At 36.3% G+C, this 21,079-nt stretch overlaps 1 protein-coding gene across 1 annotated transcript; it reads right to left on the bottom strand.

Annotated features, from left to right (window-relative positions):
* Positions 1–2,656: 2,656 nt before the first annotated feature.
* LOC149079035 (flavin-containing monooxygenase 5-like) lies at positions 2,657–18,578 on the bottom strand. The gene is made up of 4 exons (XM_089241297.1): positions 18,320–18,578; positions 10,225–10,413; positions 7,347–7,825; positions 2,657–6,344 (listed from the first exon to the last, which is right to left on the bottom strand). Exons 2-4 carry the CDS (start codon positions 10,379–10,381, stop codon positions 5,358–5,360), a joined length of 1,623 nt encoding a protein of 540 aa, XP_089097423.1. The 5' UTR covers positions 10,382–10,413; positions 18,320–18,578; the 3' UTR covers positions 2,657–5,357.
* Between the last annotated feature and the right edge of the window lie 2,501 nt (positions 18,579–21,079).

Here is a 21,079-nt window from a genome sequence, read left to right as displayed (position 1 = left end):
TTTTTTAAATTTTTTAAATTTTGCCATATTTGCTTTTTTCGTCTTCCAAAGCTTGTTTTCGCAAAAATTTTGGGGGAACTGATGGTAATTTTATGCAGTTTCTTGGCTTACCATCATCAGAAATATTTTTGCTGCTTGCCACAATGTGGGGGATTCCCCCTTGAGAACGACCTCCTGATTGTTCGATTTATTTTTATTTTTTCATCTTTTCATTTTTTTCTTCGAATTTTATATATACAGTATACACACACACATCATAATCTTTTTTTGTCATATCTATATTTTTATAGAATCACTAACTATGATACCCGGTGCTGCCCGGGTTTTCTTCAATGGCTGGGAGGATTAAAAAAGTGACAAACCACATTATATAAAGGCATATCAACTATCATATATATACTGAAAGAATTAAAGAAGTGACAAACCATTGTAAAGGCATATACATGTTTGAAATGCATTAGTAGGGAACCACGGTAACCAATGTAAATATTCCGAAAGTGATTGTTGAAGCCCAGAAACCATTATTGCCCGACAGTTTTTCGCCCATTTCGGGCATTTGTCTAGCTCTGAAAAACTTAGTAAAGCCTATCGTTCAAGTCGGGTCCCATTTGTTATGCGGTGGAACTTCGGTTAGCGAGCGGTTCGGTTAACGAGAAATTCTCATAACGAGCAAGAATTTTGAGCTTTGCTTATGTATTTTCACGTTATCACAACTGAGCTGACGGTTTTTTTTGCTTTTGCTCATACACGTGTTATGGAATTGTGGATAATATTCTCCCCTAAAGTCTCCGGTAAGCGTGCCTCACTCGGAAAATTTACACACGTGCGAGTGTGAAAATTTATGATACGAAACTAGATGTAGCAAGCATTGTAGCCGTGCGTATGTGTTCTTGAAGGTTTTTTTAAATTCCGCTTTGAGAAAAATGCGGACTGATTGTGTTATTGAACGTGACTTGGAGGGGAATCGGAGCCACTACTTGTCGAAGAGATTGTGCGCTTGGGGAAGACCAGGGACTGGAGGTGCATGAGGATGACATTCAAGAGCTAGTGGTGAAAAATGTCTAGGAGTTGACGGTAGATGAAGTGATGGATCTTTTTTGCACGCACCAGCAAGAGTTTATGGACGGTATATCGTTTGAGGAAGAGAGAAGTAAGAAGTCCCTCTCTCTCACTTCAAATGAGATTAGAGAGATGTGTAAAATGTGTTTATCTGTGAAAAACTCTGTAGATAAAAACCACGCAAATAAAGATGAAGCAGTTGTTCGAGCAATGAATCTGTCCAACGAACACTGCAATTTCCCATTTCCCAGAAATCCAAAAAAGGAGACAAAAGCAAGTTTCATTGAATAAAGTTCTTATTAAAAGTCACGCAAAACAAAAAGAATAAGTTTGCAAACAACAGTGAGTCCGTAAATCGTCCTAAATGATACTCGACGAGAGCAAGGAGGACTAAGTTACTTTGTAAACATTTTCGTATTGTATGCTTATTTATTATATATATTATTATTGTGTTTAATTATTGATTGAATGCCGTTTTTATTAGTCATTTTTATGTGAATGAATAATTGTGGGACGAATTATCAGAGTTTCCATTATTTCCTATTGGGAAGTTTGACTCGAATAACGAGCTATTCGGGTAACGAGCACGTCGGTGGAACGAATTGAGCTCGTTAACCGAAGAATTTTACTACAAGGTGGGTCAAAAGTTCCTAGAAACTTTAAAAATTCATAAAAACCGGAAAAATAACCGAAATAAAAAATGGTTTGCAGGGTTAGCATTGCACGAGAATTTTTTTAAGACAGGAAAAAACTAGAAACAGCCGATAGGTGGCACTGACGTACAAAAGTCAGTGAAAAGATACGCAAATAACGAACACAATGCCTCCAAATCGTTTATTACAGCAGTATGTGTTCCACATGACCACCACGACAGGGGATAACACATTACGTGTTATCTATGTGATTTGAGTTTTTCGTTGTACACAGGTTTCTGAATCAATTGGGGGGGGGGGGGGGTTGATCCGCCACATGACACAAAATTGTGTGGTTGCTCGTGCAACACAGAATTCCCAGCTTGGACACAACTGAACATGTTGTTGATGTCATGTTACCGAAATTAGGGAAAAAAAACACGTGATATTTCTTCTACCATCAGTTAAAACAAAATGAACCTAGAAAGACACACGTGAGTTTATAATTTGACATGTCTGGCATGATACTCATAAGAAATTTCAGGAAACATGGATGTGTGTGTGTGTTTGTTTTAGTGGACTAAAAGTTGATTTGGGACTTCTCAAGAAAAAAAATTGATTTCGGAATATAACCGTATATGAATTTCCTGACACGTAATTTCAACTAGTATACATATATATATATATGTATACTTGTGATATTCGAAATTTGCGGGCACGGGGCAAGGGGAGCCACCACTATAAATCTTTGCTAACTTTTCCGACAGAACTCTGCCTCTTTTGAGGGAACGGAAGTAAGGTGCTTTGCATCAGTCCGGGGTTGTCAGCGGTTCTATCTATCTATCTATACTTGTGATAATTTCAATCACTCAAAAAAAAAGAAAACTCAGTTGAGAAATCCTTGGAGTGTTGAGAAAATCTGCTTTGTTTTTCTCGTGAAATAATTAATAAGACACCACGGGAGAAAAAAATAATTGATTTTTATTTTTTTAACCACAAAAACAACTAAAATATAGTTTGTATAATCGAAATTTTATAATCAATATTGATCTCAGCAATAATGAATAAGTGTTAAATTCACACGAGTATTAACACAATGTATTGTAAAAATGTACATAGGATTAATATAAAAATGATAGATATACAGTATACACACTTTTTTTAGGGCGTAATTACGGATAAAAATTATTTCAATCTGAAGAGATATAACTGAGAAATATACACGTGTTAGAGGGAGAGGTAATTTGTTATAGGGGCCATACAAGTATTACGTCAGCATCGAGGGGGTTTCGGATTTGCTGGCTTTTGATGACAAGGGGGGAGAGGGGGGGTTTGAAGGTTGCTTACGTCCTCAACTACCCTTTTCGAAGATATGAAATATTCTAAGCTGCTGACGAAATTTTGCTGAGAAGGGGGGGGTCAAAAATGGCTAAAAATCTGTTTACGTTATACTTGAATGGCCCCCCCATATCAGTGGTTCTCAAACTTGCCACCCGCCACTCCATATCGCCCAATTTTTGGTTTATCTGCGACCCGCCAGAATAGTTTGTTAGATATTTTCCCACCTAACAGAACCTACTCAAAGCGCTTATAAATAGGCACACGAACAAATATCTCAATATGGCCGCGACATTCTCACGAGCCGCAGCTAATACTTTAAAGATGATAAACACTAATAACAATTTATTCAAATTAATTTTTATTTATATATTTTATTACTTTATTCATTATGTAATGTGTCCCATGAATTCGTTAATTTTTCAAAAATTAAATAGATCACTATATTTGGATACAGTTTTGAGAAAAAATTTTCAGAGATTGTTTTCTGATAAAGAGGAAAAATAACTAACAAAAAAAGAAAAGTTAAAATGTTTGTTGATAGAGAGCGCTAAATAGAAGAAAATACAATTTTTGACCTGACCTTCCTTCTGACCCTTCTGTGTTCTAAACATTCGTAAAGGGGTCTGTCGGTACTTCTGCTGAGGTGAAACAACTTTATAATAGTGCTTTACCCACCAATGTCAGCATCACAATGAAAACTATGTAGGCTGCAGTAACAGGAAAACTCAGAAATGAGCTGTTGATCTTACTCTAAATTTTATTGGACTCTAATTTGCATATTTCCAGTGATTCCATTTTTTGCAGTGCTCTCCATCGAAAAAAAATTGAACTAATTTTTTTTTTCTATACCAAAACAAATCCCCTCTTCGTGAGAATAATTTTTATGCAAACCGAATTCAAATTTAAAAATTTCTTTAATTTTTATGAAATTTTAAGCTACTCACAAATTTACGGGACACTCTATGAGATTATTGCGATGCGAATAATGCAATGTATTTAGTACAATTGTGTGGACAAATTAAATTATTTTTAGGTGATTAGGAATACTGGTAATAACAGAGAATGCTTGTATTCATAGACAAGGGTTGTAAGACGTCCCGTATTTCAGAGGAATGATCCAGTATTTGACCCGTATTTCAGTTTCAAGAGAGAAAGGATTAACACCGATGTCTCTTCTGAATATTTTCCTACGATGCCTCCAAATTATCCGATCATCATTGGTTACTGAAAGACACGAAGGTAATTTTACCCGAAGATACGGTTACACGAACAATTTCAGTGCTGGCAGTATACTGAAAGTTTAGTTATTGAAGTGGTGTCATCTGTTGTAGAAAAATGCAAACAAATTTCAACGAACACCCCGAATCAGGGGCGGGGTTAAGCATATCTGTCTCGGAAGGTCTGTCTCATCTATCTTTAAAGTACACATAGAACATGGAGAAAAGTTTTTGTTTTTGGAATCAGATTTAGATGGCCATCATCGTAAATTTGAAAATGGGTTTCCACAGCACAGAATTTCCTGTTTCCGTCCGGCTTACGGAGTAACTTGATTCCCGACATTTCGCCTCTAGTATGTCTATTCCCCGGTGCATTTCGTCACCGGACGTTTCGTCCCTGACTGTCACTCGTTCGTGGGGTGGTGGGGGGGGGGAATCTATCAAACAAACACAAAAATCTAACAGACTATTTTATTTGGGGGGGGGCCCCCCCCAAGCGAAATGCAATAATTTATGAAATTTACATAACTTCTATATGATAATATTACAACAACAAATTTAAGAAAACGTCGACTAAAAAACTATTAAAGCAGGAACATGTTTTGAAAAAGTCTGGATGGAGAAAAAAAACGGTATTAACGTGGAAAATATGACAAAATAAAATGCGGACATATGGTCACAATATACCGGGACTTATTTTTATTTTTTTAACTATTCCTAAAGTCACCCCTCCCAACAGCGAGATCTAGATCCGCCCCTGCTCGTATAATCGTTGACCCGTTCAATCACTCACTCAGCCATTCACCCATTCACATGGTCATTCATATGGTCTCTGACGCTCAGTCATTCAACCATTCACCGCTTCACTCATATGGTCATTCATTCACTCACTCACAAATTAGATGACCACAGTATCCATGTGGTCACTCACCCACTCACTTGGTCACTCATTAATTTGATCATTCAGCCACTCACTTGATCACTCATATCGTCACTTACCCAATGATTCATAGTCATTCATTCAATAGGTCATTCACTCAGGCGGGTCGAAACGTCCGGGGGCGAAATGTTGCAGGCGACTTTTCTAGATTCTTTTACGCCTATGCTGTTAGTTATTGTTGGAAAATACGGTAATCCAGAAGAGAAATACAAGTAAAGCCAGCAATAACTTCACTGGGAAACCTTTAAGGAGCCTCTTTGTTTTGGTGCCACGACCTTTGCGAAGAGGTAAGGCAATACGCTCTCTACTAGTAAGGATTGCCTGCCTGGCTCCCGGCCAAGCGTGTGGCCCTTCCAACCTGTACTGGTAAGGCAAAGATGGTCCGGCCCAAAGAGCCCAAAATAATTTTGGATCCGTGAACATATATTTCACGAGACTGGGTCTGGCGCCGAACATCGAACATATTTCATCGAGATATCTCACGTAGTCTACCCTTGTCGTGCATCTGTCGGTCACCCTGTATCTCTGCGAATTTTCCTCGAAAACATTCTTTACTTCGGCCAACATTTCCTCCGGAGTTGGAAAGCTAACCTTGCGGTTGAATATTTGGGCTGCTAAACGGCATTGGGCCTCACCAAGAGGAAAACCCGGCCCGAGCGGTAAGAAAAATCCAATCAAACACAGAGTTGGATGAGGTAGTTGCGCCGGATACATGCATTTCCAGAGATTCAGACAATCGCCGTCTTTCTGGAGGATACCGTCAGCCAATACTGGGAACTTCCACTGGTAACCTGTGGCGAATATAACAGTGTCGACTTCGGTGACGTGGTTTTCTCCTTCGAAAATGACGCCATTTTCGGTGAAAGTCTTGATGTTCCCTTTGACCGTAACGGCTCCCATAACGATCTTGGAGGGAAGGGTGTCACTCACGACTGGGTCCTGCTCGTGGATGCGATGCGGAGGTTTCAGGCCGTACAGAGAATGACTGAAGGTCTGCCTCTCGAGGATCCGTTGAAAGTACCAGTTTCCGAAACTCCAGGGAAGTCTGCGGAATATGACGTCGGACCAACGCCTAAGGTAACAGGAGTCAAAGGGTAAACCATAAGGTCCCATTCTTGGCATCACCCAAGCTCCACTCCTTGTGCTGAGATACATCTGCAATAAAAATTTATGAACACCTATTATAAAACGATCATCATCATGAAATACCAATAAAATGAATAAATCACTAAATGCGTGCAGTTGGTCTTCAACGTATATAACATTGTGGACCACATTTTCCGTGAAGCCCGTGACCCAAAAGTATGGCCATACTGTATAATTTAAACTTGTAAGATGGTTTATGGTACTCCAAGGGTGGTCAACGTTTAAAAGAGTACGTGCCACTTTATTCGTTTGCAAACGTGACTGGAGTGATCTGAGTGTGCCGTCCCTTCTGTGTTCTAAACGTTCGTAAAGCTTCTGTTCGGTCGGAACTCGTGCTGAGGTGAAACAACTTCACTAAGGCCGATATTACACTATAAAATTTTGATAAAAGTTCTTTTATAAAACTCGAAAAATGCAACCAATAAGCGCATCGGCTACATTCGAGCAAACGCAGCCAGTAATCTTATTGGCTGCATTTTTCGAGTTTGATAAAAGAACTATCAAACAACAGTGTAATCCCGGCCTAATCAATATCAAAAAGAAAACCTTATGTGAACGCCAGTAACTGTAAAATTCAGAAGTGAGCTGTTAATCCTACATATTGCATTTTATAGAACTCTGATTAGCTTATTTCCAGGGATTTTCTCTCGTGCAGCCTCCTCTATATACAAAAATTTGAACTATTTTATTTTCGGTACTGAAACAATCCCCTTTCGCGAGAATAACCTTTTCGCAAACCAACATTCCCAATATACCAATTTCTTCAATTGTTAGGAATTTTTTAACGTTTCACGAATTTATAGGACACCCTGTATATCATAGTACAGTTATCAGTGGCTAGCGAACTTCAATGTGTTGTGTGTGAGGGAAAAAAATTATAATTTAATCCCCCCCTTTCAGTAACTATTCTCCCAAATGGTCTGCGGGCCACGGAAAAAAAAGCTCCGAGAGCCACATTTAGTCCACGGCTATGCGTTGAAGACCCCCTGCACCAATGGAGTTTCCTCTCACTTTTTTGCAGACGGAACTGATTTCAGTGGCTGCATCGGCTCCAGAGCATCCCAGTCCAACCACAACAACACGTTCCCCTTTGAAGCTCTCGAAAGTCTTGAGAGATTTCGTATGCATAGTTCTGCCGGCGAATCTCTCCTGGTTCGGGAAGCTCGGCACGTTGGGATAAACGAACTGTCCGGTGCAGACCGTGACTCCGTCGTAAGTGTCTGTGTCGACTTGACCGCTTTGAAGGTCCTTTACTGTGACCGACCATTTCCCGGTCTGGTCGTAGTCTTTTGCCTTTTCGATGAGGAGAACCTCGTGTTTGTAACGAACGTGTCTCAACAAGTCGAATGTTTTGGAGTAATCGGTCACCAGGGAATAAATCGTATCGTGTGACATGTAGTTCGGCGTGTCTTTCGGCGGAGGGAAATCACTTATCGACGACATCTCCTTGCTGTTGTTGGCTACTGTAAGTCTCGTGACGGATGCTAGACCTAGAGAGAAGAGATGAAATATAAATTGTCATTTTAAACATTTTTGAAGGACTGGGAACACCCCTCTTCACATCTCTGAGAGATATCGAAGCGTTCCCGAAGGATGGATGCATCCGGAAATGCATTCAGTACCAGAAAATAGATTCATAAAATCCTTAAAAACTCGTAACCATTGTGAACTTCGTCAATGACAGTAATTAATTACCCGTTAAATCTAGAAATCATGTGTTATGTAGCGTCCAAGGTATATTGATTGCTATGAAATCGTAATCATCCTCTTGATCATTTTATTCAAGCTATCTTGATTGATGTCACTTGTCGTGTGAATGAAATGGGCCACTTGGACATCCGTTGAATTGTTGTTGCCGCTTCTACTTGTGCATTCTTCCCCGTGTGAGTTCTTCCCCATGTATTGATTGTGCGATTTCAGACCTATGTCGCTCGGGATCGGGATCGCAAATATTACGTTTTTTTTCGGTATGTTCTGAGAATCGTTAGAAGAGGCTTATACTCTTCATCTGAAGAGTGGTGATGCCTCCCCTTCCCCGGTGATGCTTCTCTCATCGTGTAACTGGTGTAGGTTCAGTTCAAGAAATTTTATAAACCTTTTGAGGCGTAGGGAAGTTCAATGAGACTTTGTAAGACACTATGTATTTTTCCCTTGCAGTCATCTGATATTCTAGCAAATTAACAAAGTAATATACAGGGTAGATAATATCAAAGCCTCTTGGATACTGATTAGAAGGCTTTGTTACTATCGACCGCCCAGTAACTACACACGTGATTCCTTGTGAAACTAATATTGAAATGCGTTTACTCTGTTTTAGGTTCGCGCGAATATTTCGGGAGATATCATTTTGAAGAAGAAACACCAAACGAATGTAAATTTCAAGGAAACAGTTATTTTTACGGATATTATGCTGAGGTGAGCTCGGAAAGAAAAGTCATCACGTCTCCGCCGGGACTCGAACCCAGGCCCTCTTACCCAGCATGCTTGCCCAGTATGCAAGAGAGCCTGGGTTCGAGTCCCGACGGAGACGTGATGACTTTTCTTTCCGAGCTCACCTCAGCATAATATCCGGAAAAATAACTGTTTCCTTGATATCTCTGGCTGAGAAAAAAGCCATCTATATCTCTCTGAATATAAATTTGTTCCTCTTGCAGTCGGGTTGGAGCATATTGAAAATGAGCAGAAATATTTGATCTCATTAGAGGCCGCGTTCAATTTTTTTTCACGATTGGCGCTTTTTCTCTTCGCGTAGAATAATGTTATAACGTGTTACCTTCGTTCACTTGGCAGATTTATTATCAGATTTGAAAAATGTTAGCTAAATTTTAGCCTATTCGAATTTTTTTTTTCTCAATATCAACACTGTTTTTTTTCCTTAAAAAAATACAGTTATTTTCTCTGCTTTACCTATAGAGTCGAATTTTTGGAGGGAAAGTGCAAGAGAAAAAATGTGTTTGAACATCTCTTTAGCTTTCTCGATTTTTCTCTCAGGGTTAATATAATTATTACCAGCTTCAAAAAACCAAGTTATACGTTTGGTCAACTTTCGCTGAATTTTAAAGATTTGGAAGTGATTTCATTTTTAATGCGTTTGTATCTCCATAATTTTTGATCAAATCTTAAAAACTGAAAACATTTTTCCATATTAATTTTTCACAAGCTATCATATCACATGCAATTATTAGGTGGTCGATAGTATCCAACCTGTATGGCCGTTCGAGGGCTTTGGGTAACATAGTGCCATATACAACAAAACATCCCGCATATACAGACATCATGAGAGAGAGAGAGAGAGAGAGAGGATTGTCAGGAACGTTCGGGATATGTTGGGAAGGGACTGTGTTCAATTGCTACGATTGTCTTTTCTCTTGCCACGCAGTAATATTCCAAGACTTGTCGTTGGATAATGCACGAGTCTTTGTCAGCATTCGTATTCCAAGTCAACTGAAATTTACGTAACAGCTCTTCTTTCATAACACGGTGAGTGTGACAATGGAAGAAGTTCTTCTCTTGTTAAGTTGGGGTCACTTCTTTTGTCATCCATTATCTGCCAGAATGTCAACGCCTATAGCGCTTTGGCCCATTTCAGTTTGATATTTGCATTGGCACATAGGATGTGGAGAATCGAGTGAACATGTCAACGTGGTGTTCGCGGATATCGGATGACGTAGAGACCGGATAGACTATCTGTGAAAATCATGATCCGTCTAGGCATGGCGTTCGCTCGTTCCACTGTATTCAATATGGCGTATATCTCCGCTTGAAAGACACTGTTTTAGTTGACCAACGGATGAAATATACAGTCAGGTTATTTCAAATGTTCTCGAACTAGGAAAAAGTAATATTTCAAAGTTCGTGACACAAGCATATTCAAAACACTCAAACTTACCATCGACATCATCCTCGTGGTATCGCCACGTTCCGCCAAAATCTCCCGTTTTCTCGAAACAGATCGGTTCGATATCCTCTTCTTTAAGACTCTTGATGCTGCTCAACCCGCAAACACCAGCACCAATAACAGCAACTCTTTTTCTCTGGTCCTTCATGATACGTATCAGAGCCTGGTGGCAAATCAAATCTATGGGGATATATGAAAAGGATCATATAAATCACGGTTATATTTCAGTGCGTTTCATGAGTGTGTTACAATAGTACTTTGTACTGAGGGAAAAATATATTAGGTGGCTTGAAAAGTTCTGACAGTTTCCGAAAGATACAAATTACTGTGCTGTTGTAATTTTGGTGTAATAAAAAAATTTTTGACCACCCGTAGTAGCTGAAAGTCTGCCTTTTATCGTAATCAGTATATTTAATATGTTTTGGAAAAGTGCTTTCAATTTAGATCGTAAAAAATTACATTTTATGTGTCAGGTGTTATGATTTTTTTTTCTTCAAAGAATGGACTTATACTGCTTCTTCCTTTTAAGAGGAGTCTACATTCGCGTTTCAAGCGTTGTTCTTGAGTGGTTCGCCGAAATTTCCCATGAATGTGTGTGGAAGTCACGAAATACTTTATTGTGATACAAACATCGCGCAATAGACGAACGGCAAACTTGGGAGGACCCACGGATGGTTGGTATATCAGAGATTTAAGTTACGCTTCTTGGATTTTGTACAGCCGAGACTGTGGTGCTAAGATCGCAACCGGGCTGTACGGAAAAAGGGGTGAGAGAGAAGAAGAAGAAAGAAAAAAACAGAATACAGTGATACCTCGGGTAACGAACAGTTCAGCTTACTAATTTTTCGGCTAACGAAGATTTCTTTTTTGACGTTTTGCCACCTTGGATAACGAATACGGATTTGACTAACAAATATTTTTGGTGATATTCATACATTTCCTTATATATGCCGCAGCCACGTTATGAGCTATATTTTCACGCCAATCATTATCAGAATTACTGTCACTAGAGCCCAATTAACTCATGGCGTACTCTGAATGTTTTCTCAGATGTACCTCCATTTTTTCATTTCATGCAAAATGAAGGATGCAGCTAATAAGCAAATTCATTGAATATAAAAGGAGCCCATGTTTTCATAGCGTACTTTTTTTTCAGAGCAAGGCTCTTTTCACCAAACTGAACTGTTTGGACATCCTTAGAGCATGTATCAGACACAGAAGAAATAAGCTGACTAAATCACAAATGGTTGGGAACACCTATGATCTTGACTAGGTTGTGTCAAATCCATCTTTAAGAGACTAAATCTGGTGATGGTTTGTGCACATAGCGTAAAATAGAAAGATCTTCAGCAATTTATCTTCCCGTAAATGTTCATTTATTCAATTTTGAAGCTGTTCATTTTAGCCTTTGGTCATTGGTGAGTTCTTGTCTCTTTATAGCACTCCATAGTGCTTTGATAACTTATCTTTAAATTTTGGGCAGTACATGGAACGATTTAAACGAATTTCCATAGAAACCTACGGGAAAATGGAAATTCGGTTAATGAAGATTTTGAAAAAAATTACTCATCCTGTCCCATTTTTGACCAATGCATGACGAAATTACACAATTATTCATATATATATTTGCTGGTTACTTAAATAACGTATTTGAGAAGTTTCAAAAATTGGATATAAATTTAGCATGCTTTTCTTAGTAATTAATGTAGATTTCTGAATAGTTTACTTTTTAACTAATATAAATTAACTTAATTTACTTAAAATAATTGGTATGATTTTGGGAAACCTCGTGTATTACGTGACAAAAAGTACAAATAAAAACCCACTATTTCTTTCTATTTAAGAAAAAAAAATATTTCTCTTTATGGTGATGGGGGAAAAAAATTCCAGATCGAAAATTAGGATAAAATGTTCAAAAATTTCATTTTTGAAAAGTCATAAAAATTTAAATTTCTTTGTAAACAAATTTTAAAAAGTACCGTGGCACCGGGGGTAAATATAAGGTATATTTTCATTAAATGAAGAGGAAATCACAATTATACTCTCAAAAAAATAATTTTAATGTAGTAATTTGGCTCATAAATTTGCATTTAACTAGATTCACGTTAGGAAACGATTGCTCACATTTTCTACGTATGCCCGAAAATACTGAAAATACAAAATGCAAAATAGGCATAATTATTATTGACGTGCTTATGTTTTGGTACGGGCAGGAAAAACAACTTATGTATATGTATGTTCGTCAGATTTTCCCTTTGTAAAGAACACGGAAAAATGAAAGAAAGTGAAGCCCATGTTTGTGTGAAAGAAAACATGCCCTTCAACTTTCTGAATGTGTCCTTGAGTTTCAAAGTTTTTTGATGGTTGATGTTCTTGGAAAAGTTGTGCTATTTTTTGTCTCTTCTTTACGAAACTAGTTTTTAATAGCAATATAAAAGTAATAATAATAAAGAACACCACTTGTTTTCAAAAATGATTCGCTTTTGCTTGGAGGCGATAGTTAGGAAACTACTTCTGACTAAATAATGACCTTTAGGCAGTTCCTTACCACAATTTTTTTTTTCTAGGTGTACTTGTTTTTTTTTGTTATTCATAGTGATTATGGGAAAAATAATTTTCTTTCATTTCCATGGTATGATGTGCATGGAAATGCCTCAAAGGTAGAGACATTCAAGGGCACGCAAGAGACGAATAAAGACAAGCTGAAGCAATCGTTTATAGGAAAATAATGTCAAATAATTAGTCTCAGGGTGGATTAAGTTTACATCAAAGACCATTTAAATAAAAAATATATATTTTTTTGTTGTTTTTAATTTATTTGTTTTATTAGTTTTTCCGGATTTGGCGTGTTTATAGCACATCGGCATATTTTTATAATAGTAGTGCTATGATGCTTTTACTATGCGACTGAAAAAATATAGTCAAATTCAGTTACAACGGCCTCGGTTGTAACGACAACTTGACTGTAACACTGATAATTGGCCGTCGCGGCTGGTTCCTATAGAAAATGATGTTAATGAGAAACTTTCTTATAACGTCGATGAAAAGGCAAACACCTTAGGTTAGAAAGACACATTTTTTGTCTCTTTTACTTCCGTTTCTATGAATTTTTCTTATATATGGTATCCGACTCCGTTCAACATGTAATTTTAGAAGAAAATATCTTTTTTTTTTCCATTTTTTATGAAAGCCCCATTTCTTGTGATTCCAAAACAGGCCTCGTTTTGTTTATATGACGCTTAGAATCGAAGTTATAATCTCTTAAGCATTACATTTTTACATCATGTAATCCGTGAATGAAAATTTTAAACGCGTTTTACGAAGACTGCTATTTTTGATATTTAACTTGAGATTGAAACATGATTCCTAAAAATATATTGATTGTAAGTATCATTACAAAATTTCATTCTGTTATTTTGTCATCGATATATTTTTAAGGTTATGAACCAAAATCTAAAGTGTATCATAAATATTTGTCCAATTACAGTGTTTTATACACATGCTAACTAAAATTACAAAAAATCCACACGTACAGATTTAGATGTAACTTCTGAGCACGCTATACAATCCTTTAAATTTTGGTTCATAACCTGCATCAATACTAATGAGCGTTATTAATTAACGTCAGAACTCTGCCGTCGGATTTATCCTGTGCGACCGAGATCCCTTCCTGTCCAGCTTCACGGCAGTGTCGGGTACAGAAAGTGAAACAGAACTAAACATACTGTAAATAAATAAAAATGATAATAATTCATAGAGTTTTTTGTAATCATGTTTTGAATATTGCATGAATTTTGCTTAAAATCTGACATAAAAATGACTTTTTCATTGAAAATGACATGTTTCAACATTTTGAGATACTTCCTATCAAAAAAAAAAGTTATTAAATTTTACTCCAGTGCGATTTTACAGAAAAGTACTAAGAAAGGTAGTTGGATAACTTATAAAAATCGTTTTTTTATTCTATTTTTAGTTCTTTCATCACAGTTCTGTTCGAATATGGCGCGTTTATAACACATCGGCATACTTTTCCAATAGTAATGTAGCGATGTTTTCAATATGCGGCTAAAAAATGCATTTCGTCTTTCAACGAAGACAATAGCAGCAACGATATAAATAATGTTAATTTTCAAGTTCCGGTAGATAGTATCAAGACGAAAATAAAACTGATTGGACAACCCTATAACAGTGAAAATGAATCATCGGATGAAACGTGGACTCAGACAATTTGCCCCAGATGGACACGAAGGACCTCCTATTAATTAAAGTAAAAGATATAGCGTGAAAAAGAGAAAGAAGGTAACCTTTCCTTGCCTCATTTATGTCACGGGTCCATACACGTGCTTCCATTATTTAGTTCAAGTTCTTTGGCCGGACCCTCCAGTTAATGTCTATCCCAAAAACCTGTTTCATTTTTTTTCTTTTCTTATATGAACATGATATTTCAAGGGCACTATCTAAATATAAAACATGTGCTAATATTTTCTTTAAAAACAAGAATTCTCCAAAAAAAAAAGAGAAACAAAAAGAGACCTTTCGAAAATAACTAATAAAATAATATAATCAAAAATATGCGAAAATTATGCAGAATTATGTAGCCACATTCAGAAACTTCTCATCGAAAAAAGTTAGATAAATAGAAATAGCAAATAAGCCAAAAAAAAATTAAAATTAACAAATAAGTGTGTTTATGTAGAACATTCTTTCATGTATGTTTTTGTATAAGATATTTGTTTTATATATTATTATTAGGGATACGTAAATTTCGTATTTACGAAATAACCGCGATAAATGCGAAATAAATGCGATAAATGCGAAATTTGCCAACTTTGACGAATAAATGCTGAAATTTGATTTTTTTTTACTACTTTTTCGCGAAATCTAGGTAATTTACACTTTTTGAAGTGGAAAAGTAACTTTACTGAGTACTTGTGAGCTGCTTGAAAGGGAAACCCCACAAGCATCACTTCTTTCCCCTTTGATGTTGTGTTAGATGTAAATACAGTCGAGTTCGGTTATACAAATCCCCTAGGTGTTTCGAGAAGTGTATGTAATAACCGACGTGTATGTTATAAGGAAGGTGTTGAAATTAGATTACGTAGCAATAACATATTGAGATTGTCGTGGAAAAAATAAGCTTATGCCTCACATAATTGAAATATAATGTAGCATGAATGGATCATCAGCATCCCAACTGATGCTCATGAATTCACCAATCAATAATACACTTGAATTAGCCACCAGTACATTCACCAATTTCAACTTGAATTGAGACCACCAATAAAAAGATCACAAAGTTATAAAAACAAATGAAAATTCCATAATTCGAAAAGCATAGACGATACAGTTCTTCACAGCGAGACAGGATTTTATTAAATGTCAAAAATTTTATTGCCAAAATAGTTACATTTATTATCAACAGGTGACGTTAAAATTTGCCAATTATAATATTTAGTGCTATCTGTTGGTTAGGAAGTGTAACTATTCCATTCATGTATTTTTGCTCCAGCCATGTAGCGCTATTGCTTATATACCCACCCAAGGAGGTGGATTGGACGAGCGGGACCCGTTGCTTGGCCTTCACGTTCGCCGGATCTCAATCCGTGTGACTTTTTCCTATGGGGTCACATTAAATCATTCGTTTATGCGACGTCTGTGGACAGACACACCGGGGGATCTCATAGCACGGATTGTCGTAGCTGCAGCAGACATCAAAAGCATACCTGGTATCTTCGAGCGCGTCCGGTAATCGTTTCAACGGCGTTGTAGACTGTGCAATAACGTCAGCACTCCCAACAACTCATGTAATAATTAATCAAATAAATCTTTTTTGTAGTTATTATTGCATTTTTTGTTGTTCCAGCGTGACGTGGAAAATGCATGCGTTTTTCGCGATTTTCACCCTCTAAATTGTGGTTTGCGACACCACGTTCAATTGCAATTTTTGTTCCCCTACACCAGTGTAGCGAAAATCTCGTTTTAACGAACCCTTTTCTAATCCCCCAGATAAGTTTGCATAGGAACATTGCAAAGACCTGGAATTCCTTTATAACGAAATTTTGTTTTAACGAAGTGATTTCTTCGGTCTCTTGGAGTTTGTTATAACGGGATTCGACTGTATACAAAACTCTCCAAGATTAATAAACGTAAATCTGTATATACGTGCGTGCATCCAGATGGACTACCGGATTTAATACAATCTAGATATTGAGGAGTAAAGCAAAAAAAAACCTATAAGGGGAACTTCAGCAACAAGATTGTCTCTACTTTCTACCACAAAAGTATATGCGACGCATTCAAAAATTTGCGGTTTTTTTTCTACGGATATGTTTTCTTTCCTCCGGTCATTTTTCCTGATGAAGTTTATTTACTTGAAATCTATCTGCATGATTTCCTCCCGAAAAGTTTCGTATTGAAAATAGTGATATATAAATAGTTGTGAGAACAGTACGCAACATAACTAAAAGAGAAGCACATATTTATATTTATTAGTTTTAGTCAAATGTGAATCCAATATTCTTCAGTCGCGCTTTTACTGTTATAGTTAATATTTATAAACTATATATTTTTTTTCTGTTACTAGAAAAAATTACAATCACCTATACTTGAAGATATTAAATTAAATCAGATTAATAGCTTATGAGTTGGCAGCAAAAGGATCATCGTGAAACCATAATTTCTTCATCGTGCTTCACCCATAAAAAGCAATAAATTCATCACACTTAATAATGTTTATTTCTTACAATGAATAAAAAATAATTCCATTCAGAAATTTTCTAAAATTCTAGATAATTTCATCATCATAATGAATCAGTTCATATTTTAAAAATGGCTTAATGATTAATAAAATCATAGCTGAATTTTATAATCATGTGTATTTGAGTATATTCAACTGAATCCGAGTAGTAGCTTATAGGTTAGCTACAGTTTTTATAATTTATACATTACTTTTGCAGCCGTTATATAAAGTAATTGCATTTAATAAAATGAATGTGATATTTCTTACAATATATGTGAAAAAAAATTCTTTCCGTAATATTCTAAAACTCATTTCAAAAATAACCTAAAATTACTAACAAAAATTTTACAAAATTACAGATTATTTAATTATTAATTTATGCTCACGTGAATATATATTCATATAAATCATAATTTCATTGACAACAATGTCTACTCATATATAATGAATAATGCTTACACATTTTCACGCAATAAAATGATAACCTCGATTATTATTTTAAATTTGGAATATTTTTTTGAAATTTCATTTTAAAAATATAAAAACTAGTGATGATACCCAGCGCTGCCTGGGTTTTCTCCACAAACGCTGGCCATTATAAAGATATATAAGCTATTATATGCGTGTACTGGCCGGATTAAAGAAGTGGCAAACCATTCTAAAGGCATATACATGTCGGAAGCTCATTGCTAGGGAACCACGGTAACCAAATTCACAAAATTGCGAAAGTGATTGTTGAGGCCGGGAACCATTGTTGCCCGACAGTTTTTTTTCGCCCGTTTCGTGCATTCACCCTGCTCTAACGAACTTTTAAAGTAACCTATAGTTCATGTCGGGTCCCGTTTGTTATACATGCAAAAATTGGCGACGATCGATCTAAAATTGTAGATTTCGATAGAGGACATACATAGATAGACAAAAAATCAATTTTATATGTACATAAATTTTCATATTCGATGAAAATTCATACGATACAAAGCAATACAAAATAAAAGTTCTTCATCAGAAATTGAACGAAAATTATTTTCTTCCCTTTAGTTTTTATAAGTACGGAAAAAATAGAAAGAGCGTTCGCTATGGGCAGTAAATATTTTTTATTATTTTTCGCGTTTTACCCACAAAAAATACTTTTGGAATTTTTTTTTTTGGAGGAAAATGTCACTCTTGTTCATCATAAGGAAGTTCGGAAGCAAAAGAATGCTTAGACCCGAACACGTAGGGCAATGATCCGTAAACGCGAAGCTCTTGTTTTTTTTTCTCTAAGAAATGCCTATTGTTTTCTTCCGGAAAGGTTTCTAGTTGTTTGTACGAAGTCAATTCGAGCGAGTAAGTTGCAAAAAAACTTACCTTTCTCTAAGTCTGTCTCCCTTTATTTGAATATTCGTCGTTATACGAAAGTGAAGATGTAAAAATCACAGCGGGTTGTTACTGTTTTACATTGACAAAAGACGCGCTCTCAAAAAAGACAAGTAAGAAACGGCCTCTTCTCTGTCAAGGAGGACAACTGTTGGCAAACACTTGAGGAATGGAAGAAGATCACACTGCTAAGCAAACACGAGGATTGGTATCGAAACCGGTAACGGCAGATGCGGTCTCGCCAATGCGACCTCTGCTTTTCTCTATCTCGAATCAAAAAATGATCGATCTATTCCAAGAATTAAAGTTTAAAGCATCACGTGTTTTCCGTAAAGTATGACTTTCTGTGAGTTGGTCGTTTCTGCAGTAAGGAATGTAGGGTAGAAGTGTCGATTGTGCAAACCGCACAGTTAATAGTCGTAAAGTAGTTTTGATAAATTAGTTTACAACGAGGTTGGACAGTTCTCCAAAAATTTACATGCCCCCTCGGGTATGCGACTTGATATAATAAATGATCGAATCAAAATGTTATCACTGAAATTACTTGGAAAAAAATTAAAAACAAATTGATTAATTTGCATAAAAAATATCGAAATTCGACAAACCACATGTAATACGAATATTATATTAATTTTTTTGGAAGAAATGGAAAAATTCAAATCGATTGTTTTAACCTCTTGAAAATCTAACAATAGTCTAACCGTTAATCATAACTTTCCGTGCTGTGTCGGAAAAGAAATCACCAAGTTACACTACCCCTTTCTCGGGTCTATAATCATAATAATCATAGCTGATTTATCACACCTGACCGCCAGATAGACTGGGACAAATTCTGATCAAAACTGGGACATCACGCAAATTCACTGATGAAATCCATGACATCTGAGAAAAAAATATTTCATAGGGCATTATAATGAAAAAAAAAATGTCGAATTCAAAAAACCGGGCCTTGAACAATTTAGTTCAGTGTTCTTCAACGTTTTTCTCATAGCAAACCACTGAAATTGAGTGATAGTGATAGGAACCGAGAGAAATCCAGGCTCTGTCACATTCAGTGATATAAGCACATTGTCCCTGGGGACTCGGGTGCCTCGGAAAACCTAACCATTTATTGATCTTGAGAAAGATATATTACATACATGGGCAGGTGCCATTACGCACCTCGCCAGTAAACAAGTATAAAATTTGTGATCGAAAAATGGTGATTCATGTAAATAAATCACAATTATAAATCACAGGTTATAAATCACAAAATCATCGTAATAATCGTCATAATCGAGAATAGTTCTTGATAAAATTGATTTGCTTCTCTTCAGGGATTTTCATTGAATCAGTAACTATCACATCAATGAAAGCTGTGAATCTGCTGCTGGGTTGATCTAATCGCTTCACCGTGTAGTTTGATTTGGTCCAAAGACATTCGTCAGTAATTGCTACCTGTATCCAGCTTTTCGATAAGCCAGCGTGGATCAAACTATTCTCGACTACTCAGGCTCCTCTTCACCCAAATTGAGTGAAAATTATCGAGAACCGACATAAATGAGAAAAATAATTTGCGAATCAGTGAAAAAAAAAATGTATTAGGAGAAAAATTTCTTAAACTTTGACTTTTTTATATTTAATATTCATACTTGGTTAGTATAAATACGAGAGAAACTACGTTAAGGTAGAACTGCTGTTTTTTCTCTTTTTTTTTTTTAAATGCTCGCGTCCGGCATTTGGTGGAGAAAAATGCCCAGTCGAAATGTTTACATGTCTGGGCATGTCGGGAAACAGATTTGCCCAGCTCTTGTTTACAGAGATGTTAAACAAAGTGTCCTAATATATAAAATGCATAGGAATAATTCATCATTACACCATACACTATTATACAACAAGAAAATATGTATATGTAGTTTAAAAAAATGCACTTATTAAAGCCGAATTCGAACTTATCTTTATTTGATCGAAAAATCGACGCTCTAAAAGCTAATCGATGTAGAAAATATCCGATTTCGATTATAATTTCCTTGTAACTAAATTTCGATGATCGATTATTACGGGAGAGAAGGGTAGAGTTTTTGAAAACTTATTACTCATAAATCTTAATACTGTAAATTATTTTACCATATGATTAAATAATATATATTATCACATCTACATTTTTTTATCATATCTAAATTTCTATATTTTTATTGAATCATTTGTTCCATCATATTTGGGACTGTTGGGGCCCAGGAACCATTGTTGCCCGACGGTTTTTCACCCATTTCAAGCATTTGTCCGGCTCTGATGAACTTTTAAAGTAGCCTATGGTTCAATCCCGGTTCTGTTTGGTATTTACGCAAAATTTGAGGACGATCGGTCCGAAATTGTAGATTTGTATAAAGAACATACATGCATACTTTCACATTTATATATAAGATATACGGAAGACTGGATGTTGTGAAGATATTTATTATTTGAGATGTTAATTTTTTAAGGAAGGAAAAAACTCATCTCTGCCTCTACCGGGAGTCGAACCCGGGTCCCTCGATTGCCGGACGAGTGCTCTGACCACTAAGCTACAGAGGAGATAGAGATTTTCCTTCGCTAGAGCGTATATATACCGATATATAAATTAGCGAAGGAAAATCTCTATCTCCTCTGTAGCTTAGTGGTCAGAGCACTCGTCCGGCAATCGAGGGACCCGGGTTCGACTCCCGGTAGAGGCAGAGATGAGTTTTTTCCTTCCTTAAAAAATTAACATCTCAAATAATAAATATCTTCACA

Source organism: Pholcus phalangioides, unplaced genomic scaffold, assembly GCF_987345545.1.
Source record: "Pholcus phalangioides strain wild (caught in Gottingen) unplaced genomic scaffold, Ppha-v1.0 ptg000013l_1, whole genome shotgun sequence".
Lineage (NCBI taxonomy): Eukaryota > Metazoa > Arthropoda > Arachnida > Araneae > Pholcidae > Pholcus > Pholcus phalangioides.
The sequence above is the reverse complement of the archived record's forward strand: the minus strand, read 5'-3'. Positions and strand labels throughout refer to the sequence as shown.